General features: G+C 56.9%; 1 protein-coding gene across 1 annotated transcript in view; it reads right to left on the bottom strand.

Moving 5' to 3' along the window:
• RBM33 (RNA binding motif protein 33) overlaps positions 1-11,354 on the bottom strand; it is a gene marked incomplete at both ends in the record, with an annotated part of 72,474 nt that extends 61,120 nt beyond the window's left edge. The window contains 2 exons of the mRNA XM_084230959.1: positions 1,345-1,423; positions 11,312-11,354. Of these exons, the coding sequence (XP_084087085.1) occupies positions 1,345-1,423; positions 11,312-11,354 (122 nt within the window). The remainder of the gene's footprint in view (positions 1-1,344; positions 1,424-11,311) is intronic.
• Positions 11,355-15,545: the final 4,191 nt, after the last annotated feature.

The raw sequence follows: 15,545 nt of genomic DNA, 5'->3' as shown, positions 1-15,545 counted from the left end.
GGGCATCGCCGTGCCCCACAAGCGCCGAGGAGACACCACGCGGAGGGGCGCCCGATCACACACTGAAGGCGAGGGCGACTGAGGAGCCTGCGCAGAGGCCTCCTCGGGACAACCGACCTTTGCCAGGGGGAGTAAGAAAGCGCCTTCACGAACCCCAACTTCATCCTGGCAGGGCCAATGACGTCAGGCAGCCCCGCTCACATGGCCACACGGGCAGGGAGGCTGACACGATTTCCAAAGACTTTCTTACAGTTTAATTAAAATACACACAAAAATCAACAGAAAAAGATCGCAAATTGGAGGCTCATAAAATCTATTTAAGGAAATACACGTCACAGACTGGGCAGAGACCTCTCCACACACAGAAGTGCCTTCCAGAAAGCGTAACGCATCCCTCCGGTCAAGAAAGGACAAACAACCCAAGAGAAAAACAGGCACAGACGACTGGCCGGTGAGCGGAAACCCCGCGTGTCTAAGCAGCCCCCAACCCGGGACTTCAGAAACAACCCATCACCGACACTCCCGGCAGGACGGCGTCGCTGCGGAAGGCGTCGCGCTGGCTGACGGCCCAAGAATCACACCCCAGCAAACGTCAGCAGGAGGGGTGCGCACACCGAGCCCTGACTCGCCCACCCTAGTGAGCGGGCTGCTCTGCCGCGGCCCGGACCCGGACAGAAATGACTGGGAGGCCTCAAAGAAGATCACCCCGGGGATCCCCGGGACAGCATGGCTTCCAGCAGGAACCGGGAGCTCTGGTCACCGTGGGGTCACCATGGCTCTTCACTCAGCTCGACTTGCGTCATGACGGGCTCCCTGACGGCAACTGCAGGCTAAGCCTTGCGTTTTCCAGTGTTTAAAATGGTAAGAAATATGAAAGGATGCCTCCCCCGGGCCCCCCACGAACCTCCAGAGCTCCTCTCCTGGAGGAACGCCCTCACTCGCCATCGCTCCTAACCGTGGATTTTGTTCACCTTCCACGCATGCGTGTTCCCACACAGGTCTCCCCTTCAACACTAACCAGAAAGACGCGGGCTCAGACCGCAGGAGGCGCCGCGCTGCGCCACAGGGTACAGCAGCAAACATGGGAATGTGGCAGGATGAGGCGCAGAAGGGGCACCGACGTCCCCTTACTCCAGCCCTAGCTCTGGGACCACGTGGCCCCTTCACCGCAGGAGGACGCAGCAAGGACACGCAGAGCCAGGCCTGCGCAGGGCAGTTGGCCGGCTGCGGTGCCCACAGCCCGAAACCCGCCCCTCGCTTCAGCCAGGCGGGGACGAGCCGGCAGCGGTCCCCGAGGTCTGCGCAGAGCCGCGAGCGGGGAGCCGAGCGGCCGGCGCACCGTACCTGTCCCAGTCCTCGTCGGCAGCTCTCCTTCGCCACGACCGCTCCGCTCCGGGCTTGTCAAACTGGTCAAAGTCGTCATCTGGAGGGAGAAGCCAGGAAGGTCGGTCAGACACGCAGCCCCGAAACAACCCGCGGCGCCAAGGAGCCCAGGCCGGGCATCTTACCACAGAAGCCGCGCGCGCAGCTGCCCTGGGGGCTTTAAGTGTTTAAATAATAGAAACGCTTCCACAGAAAGCGGCCCGGGAAAGCCAGTCTGCCGACCACGGCACGGGATGAGGCGTCACCAACGAGAGTTGTGTCACAAATTCTAGCAAAATCATTCTCTTCATAGAACAGTGGCGCTAAGTAAACACTGCTTGCCCGGCCGAAGGGAAAGACGGCTGATTAGCTGGACTTGCGCTACTCTCCGGACTCTTCGGGTTTTCCCAAAACTACAAGGGAAAACAGTCCCCATTTCGGGGCGGCGGAGAGCACGTGGAGAACGGCACAAACAGAACGCGCGACCCGATGCCGACCCTCCCGGGAGTCACATAAAGGAGGAAGCAGGGGCACCCTCAGAGGCGAGGCCCTCCCAGGCGTCCCAGCGCCCGGGCAGGCGCAGGCGGCGGCAGGAGCCACGGGGCAGGAGCGACGAGCGGCCGGGGGGACGGGACACAGCCCTGCTGTCCCGCGCAGGACGCATCCGCTCCGCAGCAGACGAGCCCCGGAACAGACGCGGTGTCTCTTGCCTGCCCCCCCTCTCCCCGCGGGCGCCGAGGCAGGGCGAGGGGGCGGGCACGCTCCCCTCCCACCCAGGCCCCACTTGAAGGACGAGGCTCTCGGGGCCCAGCTCGCCGCTGCCCTGCGGCATACAGGGGCGTCGCCACGCCCAGCCGAGCTGCGGGACGACTGCGCCTCCCCACTCAGACGCTCGGCTCCTCGAGGACGGGCGTCCCCGCGGGCCCGCGTCACCCCGTCCCCGACCGCGTCCCGACACGAGGGCAACGTCGCCCCAGAACCGCGGCGCGCGCCAGGCTCCCCGGCGCCGAGGACGAGCGGGCGAGACGAGCTCCACGGCCGGAAGGCCTGGGAGGGGCAGCGCGGAGAAGAATGACGGGTCCCTGGAGAAAGGGGCCAACAGGGGACAGGGGCCCCCTTGGGTCAGAACAGACCTCAAACACCAACCTTAGAAACCAGTCGGTAAAGGAGCCCGAATTTCAGCGACAGCTGATTCTCATGAGCCACGGCGGGCAGGAGCTCAAAGAGAGCTCAAAGAGAGCTCAAGTCCACGCTCAAAGAGAGCACTCTGCACGCAGAGAACCGTGAAGAAGTGTGGCGAAATACATACCTTCACAGATAAACAGTACAAGAATGGGTTGCTAAGAGACCCAATGTAGTTTAACTGAAGTGTGCGCCCCAAAACCACACACTGAAGTCCTGTCTCCCCACTACCATGCCACCCGTGACCGTGACCTTCTAGAAACAGTGTCTGCGCACATGGCATCAAGTTAAGATGAGCTGACAGCGGATGTCCGGCTACAAGACAAATGCCAAGACATCCAGCCACACAACTACAAAAGGCACCTTCCCAGGTGCACACGGGGCATTGTCCAGCACACGCGCTCTGGTCAGAAGACAGGCCTCCCTAAATTTTAAAAGGGCAAAATCATACAAAGCATATTAAGCTGATTAAAAGCATATCAGTAGAAGCTACTGATAGGAAAAAAGTGGACAATTCAGATATGTGAAAATTTAACCATACACAATCATCAGGCCAACGAAACTACTAGAGAAATAAGGAAATACTTTGAGGTAAATGAACACAAACACTCAATGTACCAAAGTTTGTGGGATGCAGCTAATGCAGTACTTGGAGCGAAACGGATGGCTGTAAACGCCTTCACTAATAAAGACGCCCTCAAATCAACCCCCTTACTTTAACTTGTGCGGAAACAGGGAAAATGCAACTTAAACCAAAAGGACAGCAAAGTATGCAAATAAAGATCAATACAGGAAAAAATGAACCAGATGAGAAAAACACTTCTGAGCTCATCCAATGAGGTCGGTATAAACCAGTCTAAAAAAAAACTACAACACTGTCCCAATACAAGCAAAAATCATTTTTGAAGAACCAGCACATACAGCTCAGCAACATAGTAAAAGGATAAAATACATCATGACCATGTGGAGTTTACCTCAGAAATGAAGGATTCATCCAAGATTCAAAAACCCACGCTTTTTGAAAAAGCACTGTAATACACAGCATGCTAACAAACAAAAAATAGACAATTATCATCTCATTAGAAGTAGAAATAAATTAGCCAAAGAGCAATACCCACTGCTTACAAAAATCCCATCAACAAAAACCGAAGGACATGCCCTTGTCCCGATGAAAGGGCATGGACTGGAAGCCCCGCGGCAAACACCACGCTTACTGGGCAAGACCAAGACCCGACGTGTCCACCCAGGGCCGGGAAGCCCCTCCAGCCCTTCTCTCCGGCCCTGCGCTCCAGCTCTGCCAGCGCAGGCCGTCAAGGAAAAGAAGTGACAGGAATTCAGACTGAAAAGGAGGGAGCGAGAGAATCGTTTTGCTATTTATGAGAACAAGAGAAACAAGGAAATAAGCAGGGCTGCGACGCATAAGCTCAGCAGACAAAACTCAAGAGTTCCTCCACGCGCGCTGAGGAGCAGGAGGAAGCGGAGTGAAAGACAAGCCTCTGAAGGGGGCGCGACGACCAGGAGCTGCCGGGAAGGGCGGCAAGGACGAGACACTGGCGCGTGAAGGACGAGCCACTGAGGAGAGCACGCGCCGAGCAGAGGGTCTGCTGAGTGCCGACTCGGCAGCTTTGCCCAGCGCACCCAGCGTCACCGCGAGCCCGGCCGAGTCCAGCCCTCGCCGCAGACCCTGGGAACAGGACCCTGCCACGCGGAGCGCCGAGGAGAGCGGGCGCAGCCGCGCTCGGGAGGACGGGCAGAGGGCCTGGGCAGCGGGCACGCCCTCGCCCCCACGTCGTGTGTGTGCAGACGCCAGAACACCTCGACCCTGCCGCGGAGAGGGGGAGAAAGCAGTGAGCCCGGATGCAGACCTTGGAAAGCACAGAGGAAAATCCTTCTGGGCTCGGGGGGCCGGCGAGGACGCCCAGCACGGCGGTGAGAGCGCATCAGCAAGAGAAGAGCAAACCAAGGATGTGTCACCCTTCAGGCCATGGACACACCCGCGCAGGAGGAAGTCTCTGCGAAGGCTACCCCTAACAAAGGGACGGATGCGCAAAATGCAAAGAATTCTCAAAACTCAACTTCACTTTTTAAAGAGCAAAATTTTCCATGAAAGAAAGACTTCACCCAGGAAGGGGACACGGAGATGTAGGAAGAGTCTCACCATCACGCGGCTGAGGGACGGGCAAAGGAAAACCGCAGCGACCGCAGCGCAGCCCCCGCGGCGCCCGGCGTGCAGGCGGCGGCTGAGCGTCCCAGGGCTGCGGCGCGGCCCGTTCTCCCTTCACCGAAAACAGCAATGTCAGGTGTTACCGCCAGGAAGAGCTTAGTCTTGTTAAAAAGTGAAACACACCCCCTACTAATTCACATAAAGTGTATGTTTAAACTTTCCGGACTTAAGTCTGACGGAAACGCGAGCACTGACTGAATACCCGACGTGAAGAAACGGCCCTTTCCAGGTGACCTAAGCCCTGACGAGTGTTCACGAGCCTTTACCCCAGAGACACGGAGAGGCAGGTCTAAAGAGCAACGCGGTGTGATACTCTCGCCCTCAAAATAAAGGGCAGGGGCAGAGAGGCGGCGCCTGGGTGACGCGGGACGGGCCCGCCGCCGCCACGTCACAGAACTGCTGCAGGGACTGTCAGTGGCCATTGTTCCCCGAAGTTTTTTTTTGCTACATGAACGGTTTTCAAATAAACTGCGAGCCACCCTTCACTTCTGACCAGGCTGGGACGACACCCCCAGACCCTGCGGACGGGAACGGAGGGACGCGCGCTCCCGGGGAGAAGGCACGCGTTTGCCTCGCCGTGTCTTCTCCAAAGCGCCGCGCCTCGCCGCGACAGCCCCGCCGGAGCCACCACTCGACGTGCGCGCTGGCCGGCTCTGCCCGGAGCACCGGCCGCGGCAGTCTCCCGGGCCGCGGGCGGGAGCAGGCTGCAGAGGACAGCCCCGCTGCCGGGCGCAGCACAGCGGGGGCCTCACCTCTGTCTGCCTTCCCTGAACAGAACTGAGGAGAAAACGCCGCAGCATGTTCAACGCGGATTCCTGCCGCAAGGCTCACGGGCCTGTCTCGCCGCCCCTTCCAGCTTAGGAGTCCCCTCCCGGGACATAAAAGGCCAGCGAGACATAGAGGGACGAAGAGCCTGGTCTCGGCCCGGCGTAGGAGTCGGCGCCGGGACCGTTTCTGGGCACAGGCGCTTGCCTCCAGCGGGGAGCAGACGGAGGGCGCCGCGTGCTGAAGAGACCGCTCAGAGGTGAGGGAGAAGCAACACGGGACGAGAGATGGGGAGCAAAGGCCCTCACAGGCCGAGGCGAGCGTGTGCGCCGCGGCGTCGGATCATCGCAAGAGCATCCCTGAAGCCCGCAAGCCCGACCCAGACCAGCGGTCACTGTCCTCCCCTGGAGACGCCTCCCGTGTTCACAAGGGAGCCGCCCCCTGCACGCTTCACAACTTCCGAGGACGCAACGATCAGATCTCTGCGGCCACACCGCTGCCCGACCCCGCACTCTCACCACCTTCTCTTTCCCGGGAGCCTGGGACTAGGGCGAGAAGCTTCCGAGATTAGCTTGGAACAGGGTTCTAGCACTGGTCCGGTTCTAGGGTCGGCGAGCACGGCCCGCAGGCCAAGAAGGGTCTGCCGCCAGAAGGGTTTTTGGGCCAAAGCTGACCTTCTCATGTAAACAAGCTTTCGCAGCGCACCCCATGCCGAGTCAGTCACTTACGGCCCACAGCTGCTTTCAGGCCCAAGGGCAAAGCTCGGGCGTTGCACCAGAGTCCTATGGTCTGCAAAACCGAAAATATTTACGATGTGCTCTTTACAGACAGCCTGCCAATGTTTGCTCTCGTCCAAAGTCCCCAGCCATCTTTTGCTGCAACACCACTGTCACGTACGGTACGCGCACGCTCTCAATCACCCTCTCAAAACCCCGCAAACTCATGGATGAGGAAATCCAGGTGCTTTATTTAAACAGGCGACTAGAAAAAAGAACCGGGGCCTGTCGAGAACTCCGCAGACCTATCACATTCTGAACACCCAGGCCAAGCTCTCAGGAAGGGCCCCTAAGTCATGCTCCTTGAAAAAAACAGTTGCTGTTTTAAAAATCTCTCTCCCCTGGAGGGAGGCAGATGGGCATGGCAAGGATGGTTTGGGTGGCCAGCGAGTGGGACTCGTGCACATATGGAGGAGCAAACATGTAACCCTAAAAATGTAAGTAAAAATTAAAAACAAGACATACGGGCGCCTAAAGTGAACTCTGTATAATGCACATCGGTCATGTGCGTGTTTCCCAACTGAATTTCCTCTTCCTGTTTTGGGAAATCAAAGACAGGGCAACGCCTCCCCGTGGGGAAGCTGTGACAGCAAGACCCTGACCCCCCCCCTTCCTGGGCAGTAAGGAAGAGGACAAAACGGTCTCCACTCAGTCAACTGGATGTTCCCGTGACATTCTTTCCCCAAGAACCCAGACCCTCTTTTTAAAAAGTGAAACCACCGCACTGCACAAGATCAACTGCAAAATTGGTGACATTCAGAGGAAAAAGGTCAAAGAAAGGGAGTGAGTTGCTGGGGGCCCCGCCGCCATGCAGACCAGCTGTGGGGCAAGGTGCAGCACCCTCCTCCCCGGGCGGGCCTGCGCTCGACTGCAGAGACAGGCGCTCCCGGACAGGAGGATGCGTGACAATCACCAGCACGACTACGTGCAGAGGCAGGAGACACAAGCAGGCAGAAGGATGCTGGGCGTGAGCAGTGAGCTCTGGACACCATGCGCGGCAAGAGGGCTTTTCTGCGCCGGGACCGGAGTGACAGTCCCAGTGACCTCCTGAGTTCCATCAGAGCCAGCACCTCCAGGGCTACACGGGCACTTCCCCAGAGCTCTCAGAGGCACAGAGGCTTCCAGGCACACTCCTGACAGCTGGCTGACAGCCGGAGTCCGGGTTATTCCTGAGGGCAGCACCTCCAGCCTCACAAGAGCCAGGTGAGCTCCAACTCCTGAAACCCTCCCACGCGGGGGGAATCGCGCAGATTCCGCTCTGCAGACGGAACCCACTCCAGGCACCCTAGCCCACAGAGAGCCTGCTGGCACCCACTTTCCCACTGACCCATCCTCCAGCTTCCCGACAAAGCAGTTATCCAGCAAGAAAGGCAACTTACACTCGGGTCTACCAAGAGCAAGCAGTGCGCCTGGGCCCCTGAGGACGCGACTGTGGTGACCTGCCCTCTGGCTCCCTTGTAAGATGCACCGGGCAGGCAGGAAGACCATTCGGTCCGGAGACCGAGACCGCCTCTCGCAGGCAGAGGAAGCCCTCACTCAAGGTCCTCAATAGGTTCTCCTTGAGCCCAGAAAGTAAAATAAGTGTTTCAGGAAATCAGCACCTTCAACAATTAATGTCTTCGCCTTCAACATCTGCCAGTGGCCAAGATCTTTCCTTCTCATCAATGTAACGAAAATGAAGCAAAGGTTTCACTGACACAAGGTTACCCAAGGACCTCCAGTGGCGGGAAGCCCAAGGTCTACACGCCCCCTCCCCTTTTGTAACTGACTCACTTGACAACATTTTCAAAGTGCAATCATGTAAATTGTCAGTTACATCTGCTCTCAAAAAAGCCAGGAAAACAACCCCATGAAAAACCAAATAAAAATCAATTCAAACCTAGAACTGTAGACCCAGCTAAATCATCAATCCAGTATGAAAATAAAGGATTTTTTCAAACATGGTGGGTCTCAGAAAATGCACCTTCAACACACCCATTCTTTGGAAAGAGTAGTAATTCAGTCAAATAATTTGAATATATAAACAAAGAATAATTATCAAAATTGACCATAGATTTAACAAAACTAAATGACAGAAAAATTGAAAAATAACTTATAGACGTGAATAGACCCCCAAAGGCTTTGCAGTCAGAGTTCCTCCAACACTGAATAAGAGATCTACAAGCTGGCCCTAGAACTTCCACAATTCATTCTAAGAAGTCAGCCTAGCTTGTAAAAACCGAGATGGAACACAGAGGAAAAAGCCGTAAGACAACCGTTCTTGTAATCACACGTCCAACGTATTAAACATGTTAACTATATAGTAAAAAAAAACAAAACATGCAATACAAGGTGGTCGTGAGCCCAAGAACGCACGGCTGGTTCAGCGCTGGAAATCTACTGGTATAAAGTATTACTGAAAAAAGAAGGGGCCTCATGTCATTCATCTCAGCAGATGCAGAAAATGCTTTTGCTAAAGTTAATCCAATTCAAAAAGTAAAGTTTCTTAGCTAAGCAATAACTATCTGACACCTACAACAAACACCACTCAATGGCAAGACATTAAAAGAACCCTCATTAAACTCAGAACAAGACGAGAAACAGACACCCAGCACCCAAAGGACTCACCCACACTAACCAACAGTATACCGCAGGAGCTGGCAATGAAAACTTCCAAAGAAGTGCAAGAAAAATAAATCAAAGATACAAATATTACAGTACAAAAGGTTGAGGTATGAGTTTCAAACTAGAAAAACCTAAAGGACCAAACTGTTAAATTCCAGTAAGTCAGTTGTGTATCATTCAACCAAAAAAAAAAAAAAAAAAAACCCTATAGAAAATCAGCAACAGTTACTGCACTAGGATTAAAAAAGCCCCTGTATCATCCACAACAACAACAAATATAAAGTATCTATGACTAAGACAAGCACAAGTGGGAGAGAAAGTCAGGTGTGAGTTCCACAGGAGCCAGGAGGGAATCTTGCTCACTATGTATCAGGCCGTGGGACTGGGAGGAAACTGGCAGAAGACTGACAGGCAAAAAAGAACTTGACAAAGAGACACTCTTGCTGCTGGATGAAAGAACTCACACTGTAAAAATATCAACCATTCAAGACTATGTTAATAAATTCAATGCAATTCCAGTAAAAAGTCCATAATTTTTAAAAGAGCCTGAAATTCTTAAGTTCATTTTTAAATGCACAGATAATGAAGAGATTTCTGAAAGAACACGCCATCAGAGTTCTGTATCTGTACATACACACACAATGTAGCAACAATTTTCTGAAACTATGGACGAGAAATGTACATATTTAAAGACCAAGAATTCAGTTCATCGTATTAGGAGAAATTCACTCCAGAGACGCATAAAGTCCCATATGGAAGAAAAGCTAAGGAAAAAAGGACAGAAGCACAGAATGTTCAGAGCACAGAGGAACCCTGGCAAGGGGGGCCCAATCACCTGCAGTGAAAAGTTTAAAACGAGCTTACAGGGCAAGCACAACAAAACACGAAAGGTTAGTAACCCTAGCGGAAAACACGAATAATTATTTAAAATGACAACAGACCTACTACCCGGTTGAGACAGTCATGATAGCAACAAGCATTTCACAGGGAAAAAAAGAAACAGCCCTCAATTTCAGTGGCGATCAGAAAAACATAAACGACACCACCGGGGCGCAAGGCGGACGGAAGTTAGTCTGGGGCGCGCAGGCCGGGGCGGCTGGGACGGCCCCACAAGGCCCGCGCGGGGGACGCGGGGGGACGCGGGGTCCCAGCTCCGAGCGCGCGCCCGGCCCGCGCCCACCGCAGCCGCCCCGGGAACGCGCACGCCGGCCGCGGCTACGCAGGCGCGGCCTCCCCGGGCGCAGGCACAGGCCGCCCCGGGCCCGCTCCTCTGGGTGCGGGGGGGCGCAGGCCCCCCGCCCCCGCAGAGCCACGGACGCCCACCTCGCGGCGGCTGCACGGCCGCGCGTGCCGGAGAAGGGCGCGGGGCGAGAGAACCGTCCCGCTCCAGCTCGCTCGCCGGCCCCGCGCCCCGCACAGCCCGGGGCGCAGCGCGGGCTCGGGCGGGGGGCGGCTCCCGGGCCCCGCGCAGCTCGCGGGCCAGCCGGGAGGAGGGCGAACAGCCGCGGAGGCCCCCCGCCGCCGGGACCCGAGCACGCGCCGAAACAAAGGGGCGGCGCCGGCAGAGGCTCTCCGGACCGAAGGCCCCGCGGGGGCCTCGCCGCCGGCCGGAGGCGGAGCACTGGCCGGGGGCGGCGGGGGGTCCTCGGGGGCGCCGAGGTCCCAGCGCCGCAGGCCGGGCGGGGAGGCTCGGCTCCGCCCAAGCCCGGCGGGAAGGCGCGCGCCCGGACACGCGGGGGGCGCACGACCTCCCCGACCGGCCCGCCCCGCCCGCCGACAGCGACTCAAACTTTGCGCCCCTCGCCCGACGCGGCCACGGGCCTGCGCGCCAGGACACTCGGGCGGCCCCGCTCCCGCGGCCGCACACACGACCGGGAAGAGTACCCGGCGCGCGGCGCGGCCACGGCGGCCAGAGCGACGGCGCCCGAGTCCCGCGCTCCGCGGCGCGAACCCCACGAGCGCGCGCGGGCCCCAGAAGGCCCCCAAGAAGCCCGCGAGAAGGCCCGGCGCCCACCAAGCCCGGCCGCGGGGCCCGCAGGGCCGGGGTCGCCGGCGACAGCCCTGGCAGGCCCAGGCGGGCCGCGCTCCGCGGGGCGTCCCCGAGGCGGCGGCCGCCCACCCCGCGCCCGCCGGGGCCTTCCGCGGCGCTTCCAGACGCCCGCGGTCACGGGGCACCTAGGAACAGCGGCCGAGCCGGCACGCGAGGCCGCGCCGCGGCGAACCCCCGCGCCCCGGCCGCGAGAACCGCCCCCCGAGCGGAGCCGGCCCCGACCCCCGGCGCCTCCGCGAAGCCGACCCCGGGGCGTTCCCTGCGCCCCGCCCGCCAACGAGCGCGGCGGCGCGCGGCTGAGCCCCGGCCCGCCCCGGCCCGCCCGGCCCGGCCCGCGCGCCCACCTACCTCCGGCGCCGGCTCCTGCGCCCGTTCCCAGGGCGGCCGCCATGGTGCGCGCGGGGCCCGGCCTCGCGCCTCGCCCCGCCGAGCCTGCTGCTGGGCCGCCGGGCCTGCGGGGCGCGCGGCGGCGGGCGGGCCGGGGGCCGGGGCCGGCGGGCCGGGGCGGGCGGGCGAGGCGAGCCGGGCGCTCGGCGGGCCGCAGCGGCCCTGGTCCGCCGCAGCGAGAAAACAACCAACTAGCGCAACATGGCCGCCGGCCCGGCCGCCGCCGCGGTGCACGCCGGGATGATGGCGGCCGGGAGGCGGCGGCGGCGGCTGAGGGGGGCGGCCGCGGCTAGGGGCGCGGCGCCGCGGCCGCGGGCGGAGGCCGGGGCGGGCAGCCGAGGGGCCGGCGGCCGCGGGCTCGGCGTCTGAGGCCCGGAGGCTCAGCGCGGGGGCGAGGGCGGTTGCCGGCCGTACTTCGAGGTCGGGCTCTGTCGTAAGGCGCTTTGCAGCAGTTGGCCCTGGCTTTACGGCCGAGGGCCTCCCGGCGGAGAGAGAGCTGTAGGCCCCGCGCAGCAGTCTCGGGCGCCCTGCCCCGACTGCGTGTCTTTGGACAGTAAGACGGAGGGGAAGCGGCCGTCGTAGACGCCGCGGGCGCGGACGGAAGGGGGACAAGGGCGACCGCCGCCCCACAGCCTGCGTCCCTCGGCCAGACCAGGCGTCGCCGAGGCGCCAGGCGAGCATGCGCACTGACCCGCGCGGGGGGCGAGCATGCGCACTGACCCGCGCGGGGGCGAGCATGCGCACTGGCCCGGGTCTGCGGACGGGCATGCGCACTGGCAGGGCGAGCATGCGCACTGGCCCGGGTCTGCGGACGGGCATGCGCACTGGCAGGTGGGCGGGCCGCTGGGCCTGCGCGCGTCTCCCGGGCGTCCACTCTGAGCCGGGCCCGGGAGACCCCGAGGCCCGAGGCCGAGCCGTGGAGCGCGTGTGCACGTCCGGGCCGCGAGAACGGCTGGAGCCCGAGAGGGACGTGCACGACAGGGCCTCTCCGGGCCGACGGCGAGGGCGGGCCGGGGGCGCGCGCCGGGCGGCCTGCGCCGGGCGAGTGGAGCGGGGGCGGCTGAAGTGCCTCATCCTGAGCTGTGAGGGGAAAGACCAGCGTTCCCGGGGCGCTGCTGTAAGCCGTGCTGACCCCCAAAACAAAACCCACACGAACCTTTCCTGACCCGCCCGCGGGCTCATCCCCGCAGGGGGTTTTCAGGCGGCCTGGGCCGGGCGCCCGCCCACGCGCTGAGCCCCGGAGGACACAATCGCGCGGAACCGTGGTCGCGTTGTGCTTTAGGGAAAATAGCTTGGTTACAAAACCCCTAAAACTAAATTTTTCACAGAATCTAAACTTTTTTCATCGTCTACCGAAAAGTTTTTTTTTTTTTTTTTTGTGGGGCCCTCGGCGGAGGTCGGAACCAACCGGCGCTGCAGAGGCTGCGCAGCGCTCAACCCCTGCGCCACCCGGGGAGGCCCTCCCCGAGAAGGTTTTACGCATGAGCACCTAATATTTAAAGATCTTGATCAATTACGTTGAGTAAATGTTTAAGGGACGTCTTATTTCCTCTACAGACAGATTTCACTTTGGATCAGCTCTCTGTCTTGCACCAGAAACCTGATGTAGTCAGGCACTAAGACAGCATTTCTTGTGTTAAGACACCTCTGACCTGCACTACTTCTGACTGGAGGGGACTGACTAGTCTAAACAGCTAGTAGGAGACCATGTGTTTAGGCTCTCTCTTCACTGGGATGGCAGTCTAGAAAGAAATTTCCAGTGGAAAAGCCTAGAAAATTCCACCTTAATCGGTTAAAGAGAACATTTTCAGAATGGAGTAAATCAAAATTGTGCGTTGATAGGCCATAAAAGAAGAAACAGCATAACTTCTGTGCCAATTCCGTAACAGAAACCTAGTTGACTCCAGGTAAGGACAAAACAATTGAGGATTATACTACAAAACAATTGATCTTTTATCTTCAACAGTGTCAAAGTTACAGAAAGCAAAGACTGAGCAAGAGGACAAAACAGACAAGACAACTGAACACAATGCATGTTTCCAAAACTGGATCCTTTCATTATAATGAATCCAGTTGTTGGGATGATTTGCAAAAGTGGATAGGGTCTGAAGATCAGTTGGTGTAATGTAGCAAAATTCATTTCCTTATTTGGATGACCACAGGTGATGTGTAGGAAGTCTTTGTAGGGAGCACACACTAAAATATTGGGTGATGAGGAATGAAGTTAGCATCCTGCTCCCCAGTGGGTCCAGGAAAAAAAAGGTTCAGTCATCCTCCCCAGTAAGTGTTCATTTAAGTTTGTTGTTAGTTAAAAATCATAGTAAAGAGGAAAAGGAACCAAATAAAGGATTGTTGAAAGTGTAATTGTGAATTGTGGTTAAGGTAATGTGTGTGAAACACATTACACAGGTTTTTGTAAACTAATAAATCTGTGAAAACAATAATTTTGGAGTGGTGGATAAGAAAAGCATGTCTTGTATGTACCTCAAAGAGAAAAGGAGGGGCTTAATGTGAATGAAAGGTTTAGACTTGGAGGATAGAATGAGAATGTTCAACACACGTCAGATTGGAGTTCCAGAAGGAGAAAAGACAGTATTTGAAAATTTATGAGAACTGATGATAGACATGAATCCACAAGCACCAGAAGCATAAACATCAAGCAAGAAACAAAACAAACCCACACCTAGATGCTTATGGTGAAAATAAGAAAAGTCCCCAAAGGAGAAACTCTGAAAAGCAACCAAAGAGAAACTTCCTCCCTAGGTCAGACGGAGTCATAGGACAGATTTACCTCATATAAGAACTTAAAAAAAAAAAAAGGACAAATTTGAGACGTCTGTATTTCTGACGTTGGGCAGCAGGCAGCACAGACTAATCACGGAGAGAAAAACCAGTGAAATGGGCCTTAGGGCCAACTAACTTTCCACTGAAAACACTGGGTCATGAAGCAGTCCGAGAAACTCAAGTAAACCATAGTGGTCTGCGTGAGTTGAGACAGGCCAGAGTTTAGAGGGCCAGTGTGGAGCTCAGCATGGAGATAGTAGAACTATACCAGAAAAGAGCTCCACAAATCTTGGGGGTTACATTGACTATTGCAGCACAGTGAAACCCCACAAGTGTGGAGAAAGTACAAGAGCAACCAGCCGTCCAGCACAGAGCATCTGGAGAGCAGCCGGGACTGAGGGCCTCCAAAGGAGGCTGTGCAACAGCAAAATCCCAAAGCTCAACTCCTGACTGGAGCAACACTGACCTCAACCAGAAATTACTCAGCACACAAAAAGGCAAAGGACACACTCCTGAGGGACAAAGCAATGAGTAGAGCTGGTGCCATTTGGCCCAAGCCCAGGTAGTTAGCATCACCAGGCATTGCCACCAAGCCCCAGGGACTGAGGTCAAGTGCAAGTCCAGGTGGAGAGGCTGGATGATTATGAAGCCTGGGCCTTTCCAGCCATCTCCCAGGGGAGTGTCAGGGTAACATGGGGCAGGCCTGAAAGGAGCAAGAGCATTCACTCATTTCAGGCCTGCCCCATGTTACCCTCGTGCTTGCTTAATTACCCCGGACTTCGTAGGTACAAAATTCTGAGGCTTGATCCCCAGGCCGTAGGATGGGAAGAGCCTGGTGCAGAAATCCTGTGCCCCTCGCCCTCCGCTAGTCTGCACCGGACTCCCAATGTGGGCAAAAGATAAATTTGCTTTATGCTACATCACTGATACTTGGGAATTTTGACATCATTTTATGTAACCAGAACAATTAACAGGAAAATATGCTTATTGAAGGATTTATTTAAAAAGATAACTCTAATCATGAATATATGAAAAATTCAATTATATGAAAAATAAGAAAATTCATGTTTATCAAAAGACATCTGAAAAAAAGGTAAAAGGCAGTTGGAAGGAAATAAAACATACATCCAGCGAAGGATCAGTTTACAGAATAAAGAAGTCCAACAAATCAATAATAAGTAACAACCCAATAGGAAAATAGTAAAAGCTGTGAGTGGACATTGCCCAGAAAAGGAGACCAAAAGACCCCCGAGTGTAAGAAGATAACCGCCTTGGAACATGGGCCATGCGAGTCGAGCGTGTCCTCTTATCCCCACTGTGTCGACCACATCGGAAGAGCTGATGAGACAAGAGCTGGCGAGGACGCCAGGGATGCCTAAGCGTGTCCAGCAGAGATGTCAAAAGAGGGAGA

This window comes from Talpa europaea (genome assembly GCF_964194135.1).
Source record: "Talpa europaea genome assembly, chromosome: 3".
Lineage (NCBI taxonomy): Eukaryota > Metazoa > Chordata > Mammalia > Eulipotyphla > Talpidae > Talpa > Talpa europaea.
This window is presented reverse-complemented; position numbering and strand designations above follow the sequence as displayed.